The sequence below is a fragment of the Sebastes fasciatus genome, chromosome 19 (genome assembly GCF_043250625.1).
Source record: "Sebastes fasciatus isolate fSebFas1 chromosome 19, fSebFas1.pri, whole genome shotgun sequence".
Lineage (NCBI taxonomy): Eukaryota > Metazoa > Chordata > Actinopteri > Perciformes > Sebastidae > Sebastes > Sebastes fasciatus.
In genome coordinates this window covers 10,791,040-10,814,663 of record NC_133813.1, presented here as the reverse complement: position 1 = coordinate 10,814,663, position 23,624 = coordinate 10,791,040, and the positions used below count along the sequence as shown (strand labels likewise).

The window sequence follows — 23,624 nt, the reverse complement described above, 5'->3', positions numbered from 1 at the left end:
ACTACATTACATTTCGTGACTATTTCACAAACTGCTGTGCGACTGAGCTGCCAATTCTCATTTATTACCTCAGTAAACATTGTAAACATGAGTTTATGGTCTCAATCGCTAGTTTCAAGTCTTCTTCAATACATCATGATGTTCATTTAGTAGATTATGGTCCCATTTAGAGTCAAATAGACCATAAAGCAGGGTATGCTTTAGGGCGGGGCTACCTTGTGATTGACAGGTCGCTACCACGGTGTTGTCCGGTCCGGGAGCTGTCCATGTTTTTGTCTTGGAACTTTAACCCTTTCACAGTGTGTTTTCAGTTCATGAAAGTTAATTATAAACTTTTGAGACACCTGAAAATGGCTTATTCAGCATTCAGTTGTATTTAGCTCCACCCTCTCGTGTCACTTCTTGTAGCAAAAAAACAAGATTGCGACGGCCAAAATGCCTAACTCAAGGCTTCAAAACGGCAGTCCACAAACCAATGGGTGACGTCACGGTGACTACGTTCACTTCTTATATACAGTCTATGATCCACAGACAAAGATGCTTTTTGATAGTGTCTTTATTTCAAGTCAGTTCATATATTTGTTTTATGTCAGGATAAAACTATATCAAATGATACAAAAGAAGTTTTGTTAGCTGCAGAAACTAACAATGGTGGAAGATTATCAAAATAATACTTTCTCTCTGTTGTAGCAACTCAAATATAAAGGAGTTACTGTAGTAAAATAATGTAACAGCCTTTGTATTTCACAAAAAAAAATTAGAAATCTGTAGTGCACCTTTAACCTTAGGTTCAGTTGTAACAAACCTGAAACCCTATCTAGCCACAGCAAAACTAATAAATTCATAGGTCAGCAATTATATATATATATATATATATACTGTATACAAACACATATATAGTAACACTACTTAGTCAGACAACACTAGATACTTTAACATACTTTTTCCAACACTTCTGCCCTTTATATGTCAAAAGGAAGAAAAATATAACAATTACATGCCAGTTTAAAGATTGATAAATACAAAGATGTTCAACTATTTGGCTTGTTTACACCTATTATTAGTGTATATGTGATAAAATACTATTGCTTAAAAAAAACATAGATGATTAAAATCAGTTGTTTTCATCTGAACGTGCATAGAAATGTGACATTAGGCTGTAAAATGAATCGATGGCAGTGAGTTAATGCTTTTGACTGAGATTTCTTTCCAACAGTCCCCGCTTCTCCTAAGCAGTTAAATCAGAGAGGGCGTGGACAAAATAATAGGAACACCTGCCAGCCCTACGATACATACAGTACCACCTGTGTAGCTGATAATGTTCAACTCTACGGTAATGTGAAGTGTTCCTAACATTTTGTCCACCCTGCTAAATATAAGATATGCTGTGTATGAATAGAAAGCATACTGTAAACATATACAAGTAACATCCAGCCTGACGGTCAACCTTTCGGCCATGTAGTATGTAATCTGAGACGAAAGGAACTGGCAACTAGAGAAAAAGGTGTGTGTTTCTGTGTTATTATTTGCATGTCACTCTGGCCGATCCCTACTTTCTGAAAGGGCTATTTTAAGATCGCTGCATACCTCTCGTGCCGGTTAGTTTTGTAATACAGCAAACGCAATCGCAATCCAACAAGATTACGCTATTGCATGGATCCATCTTGTGCCTCTAAAAAGGCAAAAGGGGATCTTTATACCAGCAAGTCAGTGTTTCTTTCTCTCACTCTCCAGATAAAAGTCGAGTGGAGCAGGTCAAGTATAGTTCTGTACGTGTTTGAACCTTCAAGGGTACAATTCAAGTTTGAAGTATGAATGAGTTTTATACTAAAATTCAGTAAAAACATTCAATGGCACGGCCAACATCTAAAATACATTGAATTTGGTTTTGTGGATTGGGAATAAAACCAATAGAGTCCTAATATGGATATAAGGAAAATACTTGGGTATAAAATGATGAGAGCACTGTGATGCTGGCAGTGGTTGCAGTAGTGCCACAGTATCAGGAGATATTAGATGTATAAGTACAGGAATATGTGTATGTGTATGTATGAAGGTGTAAGGCCACATATCCAGCAGGCACTTTCCTTTAAAATGTTTGTAAAACGGATGATGAGAAGGTGCTGTAATAGTCAGGGAACCTTGCATGACTTCTACATTTGTAGCATAAAGAAAAGACAGAAATAAAAGAGCAGGATAAAAGCTGAGCCACCTGCTGCACTATCGCTGTTTTTAGTTCAATCTCATAAACACTACTAAATTCAGTCAGTGGTTGGCTTTCTGATTAACAGGTCTGAGCAACAGTTACATTTCATATTTTTATCTTCTGCTCATCCGCTTAAGTGGTCTAATTAATCTATAAGGATATTATTTTTTACAACAAAATGGCATATTGGAACCAAAGATCAAAAATGGTTTTGTGTTGCAGTTTTTTTTACCAGATTCTGAATGCAGACTACTGCTCCCTCCTGGTGTGGAGTTACTTCCTCTCACGCAGCCGCAGAACATGCGTGCGTGTGGCCTGGCTGTCAGCTACGTCAACTATGGCAAAATGATAAATAAAAAAAAGGTTGGTGTTAGTCGCCACAAGTTTTTTGAGGGCAGCTCGGTGCATCATGAGCCACAAGCACAACTTCCTCATCTTAGCTCTGCTGGTTCAAAGCGACATGCTTAATAGACAGAGAGGCCTTAATGTGTGTGTGTGCATGTAAGTGATGCATGTCGTGTGAGTGTGTGCGTGTGAGCGATGCGCTTTGAGACTCCTCCTCAGTGTTTCATGAAGGCCTGCATCATCTCCAGCGGCAGCGGGAAGATGATGGTGGAGTTCTTCTCGGCGGCGATGGTGCTGAGGGTCTGAAGGTAACGCAGCTGCAGGCCCGACGGAGACTCGGCAATCACCAGGGAGGCCTCCTTCAGGGCCCGCGACGCGTTCATCTCTCCCTCCGCTGCGATCACCTTGAGAGGAAAGCAGGAGGATGAACAAGACTGCACAGAATCAATACTAATATTTAGAAATATATTCAATGAATACTGGTGTAAACCTTGGCTCTGGCCTCGCGGCTGGCCTCAGCCTCAGCAGCCATTGCTCTCTGGAGCTGAAGGGGCAGCTTGGTATCTTTGATCTCCACCCGCTCCACCTTGATGCCCCAGGCGTCTGTAGCATCGTCCAGAGTGATCTGAAGAGGACAGAGAGAGACAAGTGTTCAACATGTTTTCTTAGTTTCCAGAGCCTCTATCGAAATATCTCATTTTGTCAGACAGAAACTGGCAACATGTCAGTTAGCACTGCAACAATATGATGTGATAAAAAAACAACTAAAAACTAAAAACAAGAAGTTCCTTTCCAAGATGAGCCCAAAACTCCCTCCTCTTTCAAAGCCAACTATCTTGCATTTTTCAATTTGTCCAGCAGATGGAGCTCAACATTGCAGAAAGAAATTACATTGAAAGCAGTTGCTGTAAAGGTAAAAAGAAAAATACAAAAATTACTCATGCACACTCTGTGTGCATCATAGTACAGCAGTATTGATTTATTTTCACTTTTATGCATCAAGTATTTCATGCAGGATGTTTTCAGATGAGCACCTACAGTACACATTAGGAGCTATGTAGCCATAAAAACAGACTGGCTGTCTGTATGGAGAAAAAGGAGCTTTGTTCTTGTTGTATTTCTTCAAATCAGATAAAGCATCCTACTGTGAGAGCAAAAATTAAACGTCTGAGGCTACGCTCTGTGCTGCACAGTCCTTATAGACAGCCACTGAGTTTATGTTTATCTGTACAACTGTTGAGCAGTGATTCAATCGAGGCCATTTAAGCATTCAAATCACTATATTACACTTCTACAGTAGTCAACTGAACCAAACAGATATCATCTGTGTGATTACATATACAGTGTATGTTGATGTCCAAATTGCCAATCAATTCAACCCTGCTCCGTGCCAGATGATGGCGGCAATGTACAATTTGCCATTTGCAAACCCCCAGTACAATATATAGGAGGAGGAAGAGGTTTAACCATTCTATTGTGCTTCAGTGGGGATAGTGAACTGTAAACACTGGAGTGGAGAAACCCCTATTTACACAAAAACACTGTTTCTAACTTTATCCACATCGATGTGAAAACAATTAGTGTACTGTGATACTCAACACATACAGTATATCTGACATTAAAGCAACAGTATTCAACTTTTTTTTACCTTAAAATAACAGTTTCAAAATCCCTTTGATGGTACACTGACTTGTAATAGGGAGAATGGCGCCTCTTTCATTCTCACTCCGTGCCCCAAACACCTGTTCTTGCACTATGTACCTTTGGTGAGCGGGTACAATCTCCCGGTAGAAGCACGCAACGCTTTACGGCACTATGGCTCTGTTCAGACCTGGTATTAACATAAGTTCTCAGTGATCGGATCACAAGTGGACAGCTCTAAGTACAGGTATGAACGGATTAAAGACGCATTGAGGACGCATTGAAATCTGATCACTCAGACCACATGCAGAGGTGGTCTGGACCACATGCAGAGGTGGTCTGGACCACATATGGCCACATTCTTTTAGCAGTGTGTACGAGAATGTGTCCTGGGCCACATTAAGGACCGTCTACTAAACCGACATCCCGCTATGATCCGCGGGTCTCTGCGCTCCTCAGGCGAATAGATAGGCAGACGTGAACGCTCGTCTGCCTCGCGGCATGGATACAGCTTCTGTGCGGTGCTCAGTCCATCTCTGTCCTACTTGTCTAACACCTCAATCCTGACAATTGTGCTACTATAATACATAAAGTTGGCGGTTTCTGGTTGGGTCGGGTTCGGGTGGTTGAGTGACACATATCTTTACATGTTGGGTGGGCAGATTGGCTCTCATAACAGACCGGTGGGTGCGACTGACCGCGCCTCATTAATGAGCGCAGTCAGGAGAACTCAAACTAACTTCAAAGCTGTATTCCTAATCATTCAACCTGTGTTTTTCATTAAATTAAAAAACATAGCTGCACAAATTAAGAGAGAAAACATTTGGCCAAAATCAAATGACTTTATAGGTGACTAAAACTGGACTAAAACGTTTTGAGTTGTCGTCGACTAAAACTATGAAGGATAAAAATGAATAAAATGTGACTAAAACTAATTATAATTTTCATCTTAGACTAAAACTAAATCTTAAATAGCTGTAACAGTAGGACTGCTTTGTCTGATTTGATTAAATACAAGAACAAAGCTCGTTTTCTCCATACAGACAGCCAGGCATTAAGAATAATCTGGATGAACTGGAAAGCGTGCAAACAAACCATCCTGCTTTGTGATAACTTGCTCTGTACTGTGATGTTGTTCCACTTCTCTGCTTTACATACAAAATAATGGTGAAATTTCCACCCAGTGAAAGTATTTCTTTTTACTAACGGGAGCCACAGCGCCTACCTTTACCTGACGGCTACCTCGTAGATCTGGTGCAGCTCGCACACACGAATCGCTGCTGCTGCTGCAATGACAGACTCATGTCCTGAAGTGTTGTAATGTGTGCGTATTTTAAAAATGTAATCCTGTATCTGTAATCTGATTACGTCTTTTCTTTCTGTAACTGTAATGGATTACAGCTACCTTTCTTTGTATCCTAATTACGTGACGCCGTTCCATGTATATCCGTTACACCCCAAGCCTGCCGACTGATCACTGACAAACCTTCCGGCTGTGTGCGCGTCAGAAATAAATATTAAATCAGTTACAGAAGCTCAACATAAACTGGAAGTAAAAGTTTAATGAATAAATAAATAATTGAACTCAAAGGCAAACTAACAGCTGTGCTCTACATGGAGCACGGGATTACCTACGGTTTTCTTAGTTTACAGTGGATACACATTTTAACTGTTTGTTAGTTTAACTGACTCTGAGTTCAGGTGGCACTGTAATCCTGCATTCTGTTTTCTTTATGAGTCAGTCTGTGTTGTTGGAGTCTCATATTATTGCCTACATTTATTTTTACTGACTACATGATGTGTTTATATATAATATGTTTGGTTGTTGTCAAGGCTGATAAATGGTCTAAGATAGCCACAAAATTGGGATATACATCTTTGTAGGATAAGATTCTAAAAACATCTAAAAGAAATAAAGCTGCGTTATTGATTTTTGGCAACTGTGGGAGCAGCATATAAGAAGCTGAAAACACAACATCATGACATTTTATTGACAAGTTTTTTTTTATGGATAACATGTTGGCATCAGGTTTGGGTCCACCTGATCAATGTACTTCTAAAATTCACTCCTGTTAGTTCTGATTTGATCTCCATCAACTACTGAGAAGGTTCACTTTGTTCTCCACTCAGCCACCAATAGTAGCATACAGTGGGTTTTTATTTTACTTTTTGCCCGAAAACATGGTCGACGAGAGCAAAGTTTGCAGGCCAGAAAACTCTGATTGACAGCTGCGATTGACAGCCGCTCTGAGCGAAGTAGTCGTGCAGCCGGAGGCTCAGAAAATTGTACGAGAGGAGATGTAACTTTAACTTTCCATAACCGTCACGAGGTTGTGTAATAGAACACGTGTCAATTTGATCATAAATGTAGTTATAGAGATATCATGGTTAGTTGTTGCGTCTTTCCAGCCAAACAGCTATCACTACTGCGCAGACTCTCGCTCCAAATGACGTCAAAATCTCAAGATTGCAGCTCCCGTATCTAGGATATTTTGGGTTCACTTTTGTACAGTGGGAGGAAGTGGAGAGGCGGCGTCCATCTATATATACGGTCTATGTTATAAATGTAGAAACAGGGTAACAAACCTTACTGTACATGGAATATTAGATGAACTACTTTTACCAGCGTACAGTATTCAAAATGCTAGTATCCAAAACTAACAGAAAAGGTATGTACTAGATCTGTCACTTTTTCAAAAAGTCAAGTTTGAACTAATTCAAACTGTGGTACTGTGATACAATACGCTGTGACTGTCGCATATGCATGTGCGGCCAGCGAAGCGCATTCGGCGGTGGTCAGAGTGTCGTACACAGTTGTGTCTTGTACAGTTGACGTTGCTCCATTCGTTTGCTCGCTAGTGTCATCCTCCATTTAATTCATTAGTTCAGTTTACAGACACAATATGTCATGCAGATAGTGAATTTTGAGAGCGCCCTTCCTTAGACCACAAGGCAAACTACTTCAAACGGTCTTTTGCACTTATAGACGGTACATTTTGAATTCAAACAGTTTGAATATTTAATATTTTCCCAACATTCAATCCAAAGTGTGAATTTCTAATAAAAAGTGACAGCCCTAGTATGTACAAACTGGTAATTCTGGGAAGCATATTAGCGCTAGCATGTTGTTTTGGATCACAATGCCAGCTGACAGTATGTATAACGGCTGCTGTACTCTACCTGCATGCTGTGTGCGATTTCTTCACGGTCAGACAGGATCTCTGCCAGGCTCTTTGTACCCAGGACGTTCCTCAGGGTGGTCTGGGCCAACAGCCGGGTAGCAGCATCTGCATTGGTGATGTTAGCCACAGCCAGAGTAGCATTCGCGACCCGGTAGTACACCACACCATCAACACTCACTGTCACAGAGTCTTTGGTCAAAACCTGAGAAATAAAAAGGTAGAAAACTGTTTAGGGATGTTAAGGAGGAAATGTTCAAATGATTTTTATTGTTTTATTTACCAAAGAGTGCATTACTGGTGGGCTCTATCAAGAATCAGCACAATTATTTTGTCGTCCTTTGAATTTCCGTGAATGTGACAAATTATTTGTTTAATGTAATTGGAAGTGTGCATGTCGTACCTCTTGCGGTGGGATGTCGAAGGTGATGGTGCGCATGTCCACATTAATAAAGCTGTCAGTGCACGGCAAGATGAAGAACAGCCCTGCGGAATCACAAGAATGCAAATAGTTTTAACAAAGACTAAAGCCACTGTAAACACAATAATGAGGAAGCGTCTTCGCAAATGTTTGAAAACACCGGGATGAATGAAATTCTGTCAGGAGGCCAAGTCAAGCTCCCCTTTATAAGACTGCAGCTGTGCTGACAGCGAGGCAAAGCTGTGGATATTTGCGGCTTTCATAAGCCCCGTTTCAAGTCACAATGATTGAATTAGTGCATTAAACAATACGTGGCATGTGCCTGAGTGAAACAGACATGTGCTAGGTGTGCAATCATTTAGCAAACATTAATGCCACGCCAGTTAGAGACTAGTGGGCTGCATTTCCTGTCAGGATATTGTGTATTTAAATGGTGAGATCACAGCCATCTGCTCAGGAGGGGAAAGGAAGACAACAGCAGACTCCTCATGCCGTTTCCGTCGTGACATTTCTAGCGTTCGATTACAACGATCACAGTTCCTGTCAGAGGAGTAAAGAGGCCTCGGTTGCTCTCACACAGACTCCGTAAACCATTATGTGGTGCAGTGGAAAAAGCATCCTGGAAAAATCTTTCCTTTCAGTAAACATGGCAGAAGAAAAGTGTATACAGATGTGAAATGTTCCACAAACACAGCCTTTTTTTTATTTTATGACTATCCCCGCGAGCCTGTTTCAAATTAAATATACAGGGAAATGTTCGCCACTGTGCCACTATTGTATAACAGCTGTTGTAGATGAATAGGGAGACAGATTATGAGAGAGAGGGGCATTACGGGAAACTAAATGCTGAATTCAACTTTGGCATCTCAGAAATGTCAAGTTTGCTGGCAGAGAGCTATTATTACTCCACACTGTCAGAAACGGGGTCCCCTGGCACTCTGAGGAGTCACATTTCAGCATTTTGAGAGGACACCGCCTGGTTTTTAGATCCCGTAAAACAAGAAATCAAAGATAAAAAAAGACAGTTAGTTATGAGATGTATGCAAATTATTCCCCGTGGGAGTCTGTATTTTTTTTACTTAAACAAATCTGCTGCCTTTCAAAAGAGAAGTCGCATCACTGAGAATAGAATGATTAAATCTTTCAGACCTTGAACAGACATATATGCAGTAGCATTGCCAGACATATGGCTCTGTGGACTGGGAGCCCATATAAATGGAGCCCCCGTAAACTGGTGTATGTTGGTGCTCCTCACTTGGTTGAACTTTTGAGTTGGAAGGTCTTCTTGTTGTTATTATTAGGCCTACATATTTTTCTGTTTTTAATTTGTACCCAGACCAATTTGTCATCCTGCCCAGCAGGAAGGGGATGGGTGGGAAAGTACAGCAAGTGCAAGATTGTTGTACCAATATTAGCAGCATGGCTCTAGGGATGGAAATGGCCACTTCCTCCAGTGCAACCAGCAGGTTGACATTTGTGTTTTTGAGTGAAATGTCTCAACTACTATTGGATGGATTGAAGTTTAGTACAGGCATTCATGTCACCCTCAGGTTGAATTGTAATCACCTTGGCGATCCCCTTTCTCTAGCACCATCATCAGGTCAATAATTATATTTGTCCAAAACCTTGGTTTAGGATCAAATACCGCAAAACTAATAACATTTTCATTAGTCTCAGCTGTACTTGGTGTTTAGTGCCAAGTAACAAACATTTGCATGCTAACTAGGGCTGTCATTCAATCAAAATATTAAATCGGGATTAATCGCATGATTGTCCATGATTAATCGTAAATTAATCACACATTTTTTATCTGTTCAAAATGTACATTAAAAGGTTAATTTGTCAAGTATTTAATACGCTTATCAACATGGGAGTGTGCAAATATGCTGGTTATATGCTAATGTATGTATATATTTAATATTGGAAATCAATTAACAACACAAAACAATGATAAATATTGTCCAGAAACCCTCACAGGTACTGCATTTAGCATAAACATATGCTCAAATCATAACATAGCAAACTCAAGCCCAACAGGCAACAACAGCTGTCAGTGTGTCAGTGTGCGGACTTGACTATGACTTGCCCCAAACTTTGTCACTGTGATTATCATAAAGTGGGCATGTCTGTAAAGGGGAGACTCGTGGGTACCCATAGAACCCATTTTCATTCACATATCTTGAGGTCAGAGGTCGAGAGACCCCTTTGACAGATTATATATAAACACTATTTGATGAGCATTGATGTGTGAAACATATCCCAATATCCCAATTACAGGACAATGATCTTAAACATACTGACAAGGAGTTTTTTAAGGGAAAGAGTTGAAGGCTGTCCAAGTCCGTTAAAACAACCGCAAACCAACTGATCATGTGTTTCACCGCTGAAGACTAAAGACACTCGGCTCCCGAAACAGGAATTTAATGGCTAGAGTAAAGGAGTGGCAGAGCATCTGCTGGGAAAATATCATGTGTTTGCTGGTAATCTACGTGATTAACTCTGTCACTGACTGGCTGGAGGGGGTACTGTACTGAAGTGCAGAGCCACACCTCGAAGTGAATTTACTGCATTAAAGACAAGATGAGCAGAAGATTTGTTCGTGTGACCTTTTAGTCCTGTTTGCTCACGCAGGTTCTATGACATCTTGTTGTCCTAGAGACATATGGTTTAACAATGAGTGACTGATGCATTGTAACAAAGATTATCTGACTGTATTTAAAAGCTAGTTGATAAGATAAACAAACAAACAGGAAGTCCACACTATCCACCACACTGGCATCATTTCCAGTGCTCTGTCATATTTTCTATTGTGGTTTCTGCTGCCTGTAAGCCACTACTGGCTTAGGTTTTAGTCAGTCTTCTTCTAAATGCCTTGGGTTTACTGTAAAAAAGGGGAGGATGTGCCCACCCCCATGTTGATAAGAGTATTAAATATTTGACAAATCTCCCTTTAAGGTGAATGTTGAACAGATAAAAATGTGTGATTAATCGTGATTAAATATTTTAATCGATTCACAGCCAAAAACTTTACATTTAATGAAACCAGAGAAGCTAAACCTGACCTTGCGTAAGAACTGGTCCCAAAGATATTTTCTAGTTTTATAAAGTTCTTTCTCTATGAAGCAGATGTTAGAGTGTAATAAAGTTAGATGATCAACGCTTAAAAGTTAGATGTTCAACTCTTATTATCATCCAGCAAATTACAGTATCTTCAAGAACCTGAGCCAAATTTGGTTTGTTTAGCTTGACATTGCCTAATGTAGCAACTGGATTAGTAAACAAATGTCAAGACAATGAACAATTAATGAGCCTTAACTAAGTGATGAAGACGAGTGTAAGATAATCAAGTGGGACATAGAGACACTGAAACCACGTTTGAAGTTCATTTTAGAACAAGAACTGAGGCTGTGGAAAGAGTAAAAAAAATCTCTGACCTGGTCCTTTGGCTCCTCCTCGCAAAATGCGCCCCAGGCGAAAGATGATAGCTCGCTCGTACTCCTTCACAATCTGTGTACAGAGACAAACCACATGAATTGCTCGTATACGAGTCTGTTCTTTCTCTTATTTGACATTCTACTGATGTAATTGGATATTAAGATATGCTTATGGATACTAATTTTTAAAAAGCACGGAGCAATCACCCTGCACGCTGAGGATACTTTTAATTAAGTAAATGCAAAACAATGGTTCACCAGCTCTAAAGGCTGTTAAATAAATACACATAATATAAGAGATGAGTCTGCAGTACAAACCCTAGAATTTTCAAAACACTGAATAAACAGAAAGTAGACCATCCTCAGCAATTTACTCCACTAAACCAGCTAGTTTGTTAAGTGGAAAATAAACACTGGGGGTGACCAGCAGCTGACCTTAATGCACATCCATACGGAGATGGGCAGAGTAAGCAGCATGAGGAGAACGGATACCGCGACCAACAGCCAGCCACAGCAGCCAATGCCTGGGTCTGGATCCTCCAAAACTGGGAGAAGGAAGACAAACACATGCACTTAAAAAAAAATCAACTGATTCAACTCATCCGTGGGAATACATTAATATACACTGAATTTAATACATTTGCAAACAGCTGTTCAAAAAGCAAGTTATTTCAGATGCGACTCTTGACATTCTTTCGCTAATAATATATACAGTATTTCTAATGCAATCATGCACCACAGCAGCTTTCATCCATCTCTGAAAACCCACCTTTTGTAAATGTGTATGTTTTGTCAGGTTTAAAGATGGAGTAGGGAACTTTGAGCAAATATAATAAAAAGTTATTTTTATGAAATGGTCACTATATTCTGACAGTGGTGCAAGAGACAGATAATCTGCGAAACTGGCGAACTCTGTTCTGTTACTGTAATGCCTATTTCTTGCCTCAAATGTTTTTCAGAAACATATTTTAGTGTACTGTTTAGCTGTAAAATGAGAAAGTTTGTGACCCGGCAGCCGAGCCAAAACCAAGCAACACCCACTGCCCGGAGCAAACTTAAATAACTTTTTTTTTTTTAAATCATATTTGCTCAAAGTTACCGACTTCAGCTTTGATGTGGCCTCCACCCACATTTACACGCTCTTAAGCATTTGTTAGCAGTCATATCATCCGCCCTGCCTGCAGCATTTGCTTCAACCAAAATTAGATGAGGACATGCAACCATTCAATGAATGAGATCCGTACCTTCAACATCATCATCATGTAAAGCATGCTCGCTTGCACCTACAGACAAAGTTATAGGTCAGAACGCCATTGAACGATTGTACTGTAACGTTACAGTAGTTAGGCATAGCTCGATAGTCAGTAACTAACGGATACGTGGTAAAAAAATGTTATTAATTATTATAATTGTGTGAATGCTGTAATACAGCAGTATGTTATCCAAATCTTTATTCAACTTCTATTTCTTCCGTACGTTTTTTAAACTTCAACTACTTCTGCATACTTTCAGAAACTGTTCAACTATCAAAATATGATAGATATATATATATATATATATATATCACCCAAATACTACTCTCTCTCTTTCTGTGTTTAGCAATGCAGTTCATCTGTCTGATATTCATATAAAGCTTTTCTTCTTTCCGCCCATTTAGGAAATTCACTTAAAATATACCCCTTTTGACAGTATTACAATTTAGCTTCCAGCTTTTCTAACAATGTATTTCAGCTCTCAGCTTCACAGTATGTTATCCAAATCTTTATTCAACTTCTTTTATTTCTTCCGTACATTGTTTGGACTCCAACTACTTCTGCCTTTTCTTCAGAAATCGTTCAACTATCAAAATATGATATATATATATATATTACAGTACATTTCTAGCAATGTATTTCAGCTCTTAGTTTCTTTAGGTAATGCAGTTCAGCTTCCAACTCTGCCAGTTTTACATTTCAACTTCTAGGTTTTTTTTCAGCAGTGCAATGCATTTGAGCTTTAACACTTTAAGGCAAGTCATTTCACCTTTCTGCAATGCTTTGCAATTCATTTCAGCAATCAGCATTCACATGCGTTTTCAGCAGGAAATGCATTTTCTAGTTTACTTTAAAGTTGAGGTTAACAAGTTGCCAACACGTCAATGATTTGCCTTGATTGTTGCTTTAACGTTGCATCCCTAACATTACGTCACGTACATAATCAATACTGATCACCAACAGGGCTTCACAAGCTGGACCCACCCTGTGACTATAAGGGCTAATCCAGTTGATTTCAGCTAATAACTAGGTTAGCTGTCAATTCCTTTAATACATAAAACACTAACCTGTTATTTCAAGATGTCAATAATACAAGGATGTCAGTATTACCCAGGTAGCTAACTATATCTGCAAGGAATACTGTAATCAATAAACATAACCTCAGAAAGCCAATGGCTGCACAACCGGTAAGTGTTTACGTTAGCTAATTTTACACAATAACAGTGTTATTCTATCAGCTATATAGTAAGAAGTAGCTCGTTGTTTCGCAAATTAAGTGTCTGAGACTAGCACGTTATTGAACGCTTAACGTTGCTAAACTAGCTATTTAAACGTTGCTAAGCTACCTAGCTTAACGTTGCTACGCTACCTATTTGAACGTTGCTAAGCTACCTATCTTAACGTTGCTAAGATAGCTAGTTTGTTTGATATTTACTTACTGAAACATACAATTATAAGCTACGAACAATAATGGAAGAGTGAAATAACTTGTAGTGTTTAATTATGATGCCCTCTTGCAGCCAAAGCAGTCCAAACAATAGCAGGCTTATTAAGGTAGCAAGCGTTACCTGATTGGTGTTCTCGTCTTCTGGACTCTTTCATTTTAGCTCGTTCGTTGTCGAGATCCATATTCAGCGTCTAATCAGAGATGTAACGGTGTCGGATAGCGGTTGTAGCCTTGTGTGTTTACTGGAGTGACCGTGTGTCTCTGTATACTACTACTGCTGCTGCTGCTGAGGGCGTGGTGGCGCCCGTCATTAATGTGTGCTGCTGTGACGCAGACAGGGAGGTATGTTGTTTTTAGCCTTCAAAGTAGTAGACCACACAAAATGCATTTGAACAAGTCTGTCTTTGCTGCAGAAGTCCTGCAAAGGATGTCAGTCAAATGCAGTCTTAACCCATGCTGGTTGGTCTATATACTTACCTTTTTTCTAGATTGTAAACTACATTTTGCTAAACAATCACCAACCAAAGAGCAACAGTTATCCAGTGAGGTGTACAATGCATGTATAGTGTTGAGCAAACTCCATCTGCTGATGAAACAGAGGAAAAATAGCATGTTGCATGCACTTTCATAGACTAAGTTACCCTGCACTATATTCATTTTTAACAGTTTTCTTCATCTCCTTGTATTTATATATCTGGTATATTTTTTTGTACTTTGTACTTTGCACTACTAACTTTTTTACTGCCTTTTTACTAACATGTTTTGCACTATGGAACTGTGATGCTGGAAACTTGAATTTCCCTCAGGATCAATATCTATCTATCTATTATTTTGTCAAATATAATCAAATTTCCTGATATTAATGTCTTCAATATTTGTACTATGTTAAAAACAATAATAATAATTAGGGCTGTCAATCGATTAAAATATGTAATCGTGATTAATGCATGATTGTCCATAGTTAATCGCGATTAATCGCACATTTTTTATTTTCAAAATGTACCTTAAAGGGACTGTTTGTAAGAATCAGAAATGCTTGTTAACAGCAACATCTGTGGCCGTTAAGTCAACCAAAGTCAGCGTCGGGCTCGCGTTTGTACTCGCTCTACATAGACATGAACGAGCATTGCTCAAAACAGTGAGGCGAGTGAGTGAGGGAGATTTGTCATGTATTTAACACTCTTATCAACACGGGAGTGGGCAAATATGTTTGCTTCATGCAAATATATATTGTATTGTGCACTCAAAAAAATAAACTAGGGCATGTGGATGCAACTTGGTTTTGCGGAACACCAGATTCAACTTGCCCTATCGTGCGGGCCTTATCCAGATTAAACCAACGTGGCATGCCGATGCTTGCATTGGAAAAATTCTCTGCCAATGCTAAACAGTGTATTCTCCTGTTGGTATAGACTCTTGTTTTGAGCTCCAGGTGCTGACAGTCAGGTCTGGCCTGATGGGTGCTGCGCTCTACTAACGTGATCATTATGTGTCTGCTACAAGCATCGACATGCCACGGTGCTCTAATCTGGATAAGGCCCGTGCGATAGGGCAAGTTGCATCCTGGTTGAGGAATGGAACGCCATCCCACAGCAACATGTGACCAGGTTGGTGACCAGCATGAGGAGGAGGTGCCCGGCTGTTGTGGCTGAGTATGGATCTTCCACCCGCTACTGAGGCTCCTGACGGTGTAAAATTGCCAATATGTCTTGTTTGTTCCTTGTTACTGATAGAGAGTTCAGTTATCCAATCCACCAAAACAACTCAAAACAAGAGTCAATACCAACAGGAGAATACACTGTTTACCATTGGCAGAGCATTTTGACAAATTTTTCTTGGGCGCTACCCACATAATCAGCTGTGCTGCTTATACCACAAATGCATGATCCTTACAAGTTGGACATCATTGTGAAGGTAAATAAACAGGCTTTCCAACGATGTAAAATACAATGCCAATTAGCATTGTAACAAATTTCCAAACTTCTTTTTCCGAGTTTATATGGTGTTCAAAAAACACAATCAAGATAGACTGATTGTACTTGAATGGTTTAGATGCAATATAGGTGGCAAGATTAAATTACATTCATACAATTATTTTTTTGAGTGTGTATATATTTATTCTTGGAAATCAATTGACAACACAAAACAATGACAAATATTGTCCAGAAACCCTCACTGGTGTTGCATTTAGCATAAAAAATATGCTCAAATCATAACATGGCAAACTGCAGCCCAGCAGGCAACAACAACTGTCAGTGTGTCAGTGTGCTGACTTGACTATATCTTGCCCCAAACTGCATGTGATTATCATAAAGTGGGCATGTCTGTAATGGGAGACTCGTGGGTACCCATATTTTCATTCAAATGAGGTCAGAGGTCAAGGGAACTCTTTGAAAATGTCCATGCCAGTTTTTCTTCCCCAAAATTTAGTGCAAGTTTGGAGCGTTATTAAAATTCCTTCGCGACAAGCTAGTATGACATGGTTGGTACCAATGGATTCCTTAGGTTTTTCTAGTTTCATATGATAGCAGTATCTTATTGAAATTAGTGGCGTTAAAACAAATGCGTTATTTTCAAGTTTACTTTGACAGCCCTATTTTTAATATTTTTCAAAACCCTGCCAAATGTTGACAAAGCAGCACAAATTTCATCTACTGTACCAGCCCAACTTAATACAAAATAGCCCAATCAAACATCTATCTTATTGCTTGGAGCTTTAGTGATAAATTGAAAAACATAGTTGAGATATTTTGGTTTGTGCTGCTATCTGGATGATTATGTCCAGAGGTAATCTGTGACTGACAATTCAATAGCTTGAAGATAGACTGTAGTCTCCACCCATAGCAGGCACTGACACACCGTTCTGGGTGGAGGTCTGGACCTCAGAGGTCCCTTTTTAAAGGCTTCCCCAGATACCAACGGTGCTGTCATCTCTGTGGAGCAGCTGGTATCTAAATTTGCCAGCACTTTAAAACAAGCTAATCTCAGCTGGCTATTTATAGGCCACTGTGCAGAATGAGTTAACAGCTGAAAGCAGCCCTCATAAATAAGCGTCCAAACTAAATTCCAGTTGGATTTCTGTCGATAAATGCAAACCAGACATGTTAACGTGCACAGGCAATTTTTGACCACAATGTGCCTGCAACCTGGAGGAGTCAGGCCTGTTTATACAGGTGCAGAGTAAGTTTGAGAAAATTCAGAAATGTCACCCAATTAAGCAAATAAGGTGCTTTTTGGGTTGGTTTTTTTTGGAGGTAGGAGTAGAAAATTTCACATGTGTTGTTGTTATTATTAATTTGAAACTTTCATTTACATTATTATTTATTAATATTTATTCCTCTCATTTATCACACTTATTGTGTAATTTCTGTGTTTTTGAAATAAAATAACACCACAATGAGTTAGAATCCTTTTAGCAATTTTCCAAAAAATAAGTTTACGTTTTTTAAGTTTTATAAAAACTGAAATTTAGGTTTAAAAAAATAAATTTAAATTTACAAAATTTGCTTTTTCCTTTCAGTTTCTTTAAATTAATCTAGATAAACAAAAAGCTGAAAATGAGGTCAGTAAGAAGTATTTGGATGGAAATCCAGCTATATAGTGACCACTGGTGTCAGTATAAGCATATGTAGTTGCCTAGAAGGCTGGTCCCAGTCAAGCTGCCTGGAAGTCTGCATGCTGGGCAAAAGTTGCCCATGAACAAATGAGCCACATCTTTTGTAATGTGTTTATTCAGTTAACCCTCAAATGATGTGGCTCTTCACTTCACTTTGCATTGTTTTATTTAGTTTAAATTATTTTTTTTAATCTAACTGAAATTGTTTTTATGTAATGAATTGCTAAGAGTTGCCCTAAATTAAAATAAATGTTGCAAGTTTTCAGAACTGGGTATTTTCAAAAACAAAATAAACCGGTCACTGTGATTTAAATCACTTTAGATATCCCCACAGCACATGCACACATTATGATGAAAATAATGGAGGTAAAGCCATCAGGATTAAGTTTTAAAATCACAAGTTATGAAATAGACATTGCAAACAAAGCTGATTTGGAGTGTATATACAGTATGTAGACTACGGCTGTGTATTGACAAGAATCTGGTGATAAGGTATGTATACAGGGGTTACGATTCAATATATTGCAATATATTGCAATACTGTAAGCAAGGCAATATGTTGCAATTTTTTTAATCTAATTTTAGGAAAACTGTCGTAGTATAAAGAACACACCACCATATGTATAAAATTGGAGTAAAAAAGGTTTATTTTTTTTATACAATCAGAACAGTGTACATGCTGGTCTCGTACACCATTCGTAGTTATATCTACAAAAAGTAATGCACTGTAATTTGTGTGTAAGTCATGTAATCGTGACCCAGGAAATATAAAGAGCGGCAAACACCATGTCAGTAGGAGTTCAGGGTAAACGGGTGGGTCAAAAAATACTGGACTTTCACCCAGGAGACAGGTGTTTGAGTCCCGTGTGAAACCACAATTCAACATTGATTTATTTTTCACGTAACTTAAACTACAATCTTTTCCTAAACCTAACTAAGTAGTTTTGTTGCCTAAACTTAAGGAAGTTGTTGTCTGTGAAGACGGAAGTTTATTTTGAAAAGACTGTATACATGTAACGAGCTGAATTTGACCCATGTTGCTGGACATTCGTAAGAAAACGAATGAAAAAGTAGTAATAACTTTTTCGTAAGACATCATACGAAACGTATGAGAATGCCTGTAACATCAGCATCATAGCAATTTGAGAGGGCACATACACTGAGATAATGCTTATGTTTGAAAATGAAATAAAGTAATGACTGAGTTAATCTTTGCATGTGAACTATTAATCAAAAATCAATAGTGTTTTTGAGAATTGATACAGTATCACAAAACATAATATCGCAATACTCAATATTTTCTTACACCCCTAATGTAGACACCATTTTGGGGAATTGCTACAATGCCTTTTTTTTGGACCAATCCATATTTGTAAGCCCCTTTAGTCTCAGCATCAACTATGACAGACTCGTATATGTGGAGTTCAGGTGGTGTCCTGCACAGAAAATCCAGGCAATTCCAGTATAAGTGTGATTATCCCGGGAAAGCGAAGGGACGGTGGCTATGCATGTTGGAGTGGCCTATAGAGCTCCATCCCATCTAATCCTCTTTTAATTAGGGTGAGAGAAAATGCGGGACCCCTCCTGGATTAGTCACAGCACATTGACAAAGCACCAAGCTGGGACCAGTGTACAGGACTGGTGGCCAGTGTGGCCAGTTAGGTGGGAAGACCCTCTCGAGCGTGAAAAAATGCCTTCTCTTTTCCCTGCGGCTACCTGGAGTCTGGCCTCCCTGCCTCTATAAACCAAAGTGTCTTTGGTCTCTGGTGAACAGGGAGGATAAGTTACACCATATGATTCGCTCATCTCCAATCCTTCCCCCCACTTTCCACTCTCACTTGATAGGCTACTGTATTTGCGGTTACACTCGCTCCCTATTATCCACCCTTTTTGCTAATCCTACAGGGTACTTTGCCCTCCTCGTTATCTCTCTCCATCCCTAACTATCTCTCTTCATGCTCTATCTGTCCAGTTCTCCATCCCTCCTTCTTTTCTCGGTCAATAATGGAGGCTCAGCCTCATGCTGATGAGGATTGAGGTGAACAAAAGAATCAATTAAAAGCCAAATAGTCTGCGCTGCCTACTCAGATCTTTGAAAGTGTACAGATGTATCATGGTACAAAGTAATACAATCGCAAATTAATCGCATATTTTTTATTTGTTCAAAATGTACCTTAAACTCTTCTCACGATTTATAGATATAAGGCCTATTGTAATTTGTCATTTTTAAAAAGCGGGTCCCCAGAAAAAAAAGCTTGGAGAAACACCGTTTACAATGCAAATTGTATGTTTTACTGTAATATTTTAAAGATAGTTATGAATCAGAGATTTGTTGCATCTTCAGGATGATTTTAGGTAAATGGAGAAACACCACTGGAACGATTTTGGATTCACACAAAGAACATCAACTGAGTATATAAAATCAATAATCAATCAATAAACAACCAATATAAAGTGCAGCTGGCATACATAACACAAGTCTGTACATGTCAATGTCAATGTGGGCTTTGTTTTCTGTAAAAATCTTGCATGCCGGCTGTGTAGATGTTTGACAATTGACTGGATAAGTGACCACTGGGGGTCACTGAGGTGGTTCCAGTGAGTTCCCTGCTTATAGTGCAACTATCGGCAGACAACAGCAGTAATCAATGAGTAAATTTAACTGATCTAGTGTAATCAAGCTCTGAAAAAAGCATTGCTTTTACTATAATGAATAAGAAAAACATTTTTCTAAACAGAATCACTTGTATAGTTTTTGTATCAGAGCCTAAGGAGTCAAAAAACAGATCACCTGCTCTGTGGAAAACAGAAATAGACTGAGAGCAGGAACACTGATGTTTGTTTTATATACAGTCCAGGGTAATTGTTCTGGGTTTACTATGGTTATCACTCCATTGATATGTGGACAATTATGTAGTTGTGTATCAAATAATACTGATAAACAAATGGCATCAGATGCATCATTTCCACAGGTGATGCTGTGAAAAGGTTTGTGGATTGATAACGTGACTAGATCGCAGTCGACATATGAATTCATCATTTCTCCATGAATAATAACTGTCCAAGACAATCCGCATACAGTATATCATGTTGTTTCCAGCTGTTTATTTCCCCACAGAGCCAACAGTTGTCATTCTGAATGTTTGAATGCAGTATTTCCCTACATCAATCTGACAATATCAGGTCAGTCTTGCTGGAGATTTGATAAATGGCACATACATGACGGAACAATGACTTTGACCAGTTAGTTTAACTTTGAAAATATGAGATCAAGGTTCTAAAGTGTTAGTTATTTGGACTAATCAATGCAATGCTAAGAATATAATTAAATGGGGACATGTATCTCCTTACACAATTTGGTAAAGAATCTCATCAGCATCATCTGAGAGATTATGTGATGTACTGAAAATATGACCTGTTGGATAAATCACTGTAATAAAGCGGTGACACACAATTTTATAGTCTGTCAAATTACAACCAGAGGAATCTCGACTAACAGATGGAAGGCTCTACCTGAGCCAATCAGGCTTCACAGGAGACATTTGGAACCTGTGACACCCTGAAACCATCAAGGTCTCATTATGGTTGGCAGGTTGGATACCGTTGAAGGTGGCAGACATTTAACTACAGCCTTAAGGGCATACGGTCTCATTGACATGGACCCATTTTAGCAATCAGCTTAACACAAAATGAGAACAAACTCAGATTTTCATATCTTATACTTGGATGATGATGAGTTATTATTGAAATATTCTAAGTCATATTTAAAAGAAACACATACATGAGTTATAGTATTTTATGAGAGAAAATTTCCCATAATGGGAAACTCAGCTTGAGTATGATAGCGTCCCGTATATAAATATTATTTCTAGGGCTGTCAAAGTTAACGCAATAATAACGTATTAACGGAAATTCATTTTAACGCCACTAATTTCTTTAACGCATTAACGTAACTTGTGATTTATACTGAATACTGATACTGGCATCACATTAAACTATAAAACCTAAGGAATCCATTGGTACCAACCATGTTATACTAGCTTGTCGCGAAGGAGGTTAAATAACGCTCCAAACTTACGCTAAATTTTGGCCAATGAAAAACTGGCATGGCCATTTTCAAAGGGGTCCCTTGACCTCTGACAATATTTGTCATTGTTTTGTCTTGTTAATTTATTTCCAATAATAAATATAAACATTTGCATAAAGCAAGCACATTTTTCCACTCCCATGTTGAAGAGTATTAAATACTTGACAAATCTCCCTTTAAGGTACATTTTGAACAGATAAAACAAATGAATTTGCTAATATCGTGATTAACTATGGACAATCATGCGATTCATTGCAATTAAATATTTTAATCGATTGACAGCCCTAATAAAAAGTAAATGCCACTCTCTTTAGAATAATTAGGACCAAAACCAAACTGTAATGGGTGGAAATAATCACTCCATTATAGATACTTCAATAACTGCTGAGTTACATTTTGTAATCACCATTATGAGGTAAAAAAAAAAATTATGAATGCTGCCTACAGTTCAACTTCTTCCCCATTTTCATCATGAGCGCCTCCAGTGATAGTATGAAAAAGGACAATGTGACGGACAGTAATGCTGCGTATTAATGTATCATAGACCAATAATGACCCTCTGGCCATTTTAGTCTGAAGGTCAAGACTGATTTGTATTTGCCATATGGATTATTATGTGAACTCTAGGACTGGAGTTTATACATCTGTTGAGAATTAAAAGTGAAGATCCCTGATCAGAGTGATGTTCTATTTAGGAGTCTTTTATTTCACTGTAAATGTATAGCTCACAGTGGTGGGTACTAATCAGCATCAGTTTCTCTGGATTACATTAACATCAGACAGGATCATTAATGCTGAGGAGGATGAGGTGAAGAAACGGACAAACTTCAGTAAACTTCAGCTCTTCCTGCCTCTCAGCCTGTAACACTGGGTGGCAGTGTGTCCCTCTGAACAAAAATCTCTCACCTTCTGTCTCCAGCAGCAGAGGAGCTCAGTCTGAGAGGAGTCAGTCTCTGAGGTTACATCAACTAGGTTTAATCAGTCTGAAGATTAAATATCCTAAACATGACTTTAGCACTGTCTAAATCACTGGGCATTATTTGTATTCACTTCTATGCATCCAGATAAGAACAATGTATCAACATGAACTTCCTATCTGGACTCAGACAGGTGCAAAACAATTTAAAAATAAAGTGCCAATGCATTTTTAAATAAATGCCTCAGGCCAAAATTATTACAACAAATATGAACAAACAAATAAAGTCAGTCATTATAAAGTTGTTCGCTTTAATCTATCAAAGAAAGCCAATTGTCTCTGCTAATAGCTGTGAAATGTAAGGGATGCACTCACTATATAAATATGCTTTTTGTAAAGCTACAATGGCTCTTGTTAATTAATTAAAAATACTATCATATAGACTTTAAAAAAATTTAAATCCTGAAATTTTCATACACTAGATTTTTAATCTTCATATAATTGTATAAGCTGAATGATATTGTAAAACCCCAAAACATGTTTGATATTTAATAACTATTTAATATTTTGTATTTCTTTGTTTTTACTGACCTTTGGTTGACATTAGCAGCAAGCAAAAAGTGTTAACATTTTGTATAGATGTCACATACTGTAATTCACAACGCAGCTGTGGTTCTGTTCACAATATCTTCCATATACGCGGGTGTATTATAATCCAACAGGCTGACAGTCACAGAAGAAGCCAGAGGGATTTATCAACTCCTGCTTCGAAGGAGCAAGTAGGGTCAATTATAAAATCACACTATATATATTTTTTTCTTTGATCTAAGCACAGTTCCACAGAAACCAAATGCAACATGAAAAAAAATCAATTTCCATTATTATATATAATACCAGATTATCCTGGAAAAGTCGGCAACAACTGCGAATAAGCCTCCGACGTATGATTTTACTCCAAAAAGTTGACAGTGAAGATTGAGGTCACGGGGGTCACGGCGAAGATAAGCTGAGGAACTTGTAAATCCTGTCAATCTGTTTTCAAATTACTGCAGTAACAGCATGCGAGGTGTTGTTTCCGT

At 38.5% G+C, this 23,624-nt stretch overlaps 1 protein-coding gene across 3 annotated transcripts; it reads right to left on the bottom strand.

Moving 5' to 3' along the window:
• Window positions 1-538: 538 nt before the first annotated feature.
• stom (stomatin) lies at window positions 539-14,248 on the bottom strand. Of its 3 annotated transcripts, XM_074618631.1 has the most exons (8): window positions 14,048-14,248; window positions 12,471-12,509; window positions 11,662-11,771; window positions 11,227-11,299; window positions 7,775-7,857; window positions 7,373-7,576; window positions 3,042-3,176; window positions 539-2,955 (listed from the first exon to the last, which is right to left on the bottom strand). In XM_074618631.1, the coding sequence occupies exons 1-8, from the start codon at window positions 14,106-14,108 to the stop codon at window positions 2,767-2,769; spliced, it is 894 nt and encodes a 297-aa protein (XP_074474732.1). In that variant the 5' UTR covers window positions 14,109-14,248; the 3' UTR covers window positions 539-2,766. The 3 variants fall into 3 exon arrangements, with proteins under 3 accessions (XP_074474732.1, XP_074474733.1, XP_074474734.1); XM_074618632.1 differs by lacking the exon at window positions 12,471-12,509 and having other exon boundaries at window positions 14,048-14,240; XM_074618633.1 differs by lacking the exons at window positions 12,471-12,509; window positions 14,048-14,248 and adding an exon at window positions 13,547-13,754.
• Between the last annotated feature and the right edge of the window lie 9,376 nt (window positions 14,249-23,624).

Bases quoted from the DNA above. Each gene is read 5' to 3' on its own strand.
- stom (XM_074618631.1), bottom strand. From the start codon at position 14,108: ATGGATCTCGACAACGAACGAGCTAAAATGAAAGAGTCCAGAAGACGA. The intron at 11,300-11,661 runs GTCAGCTGCTGG...CTCTGTACACAG, and splicing joins CCGTATGGATGTGCATTAAG to ATTGTGAAGGAGTACGAGCG. The intron at 7,577-7,774 runs GTACGACATGCA...TTTATTTCTCAG, and splicing joins TCGACATCCCACCGCAAGAG to GTTTTGACCAAAGACTCTGT.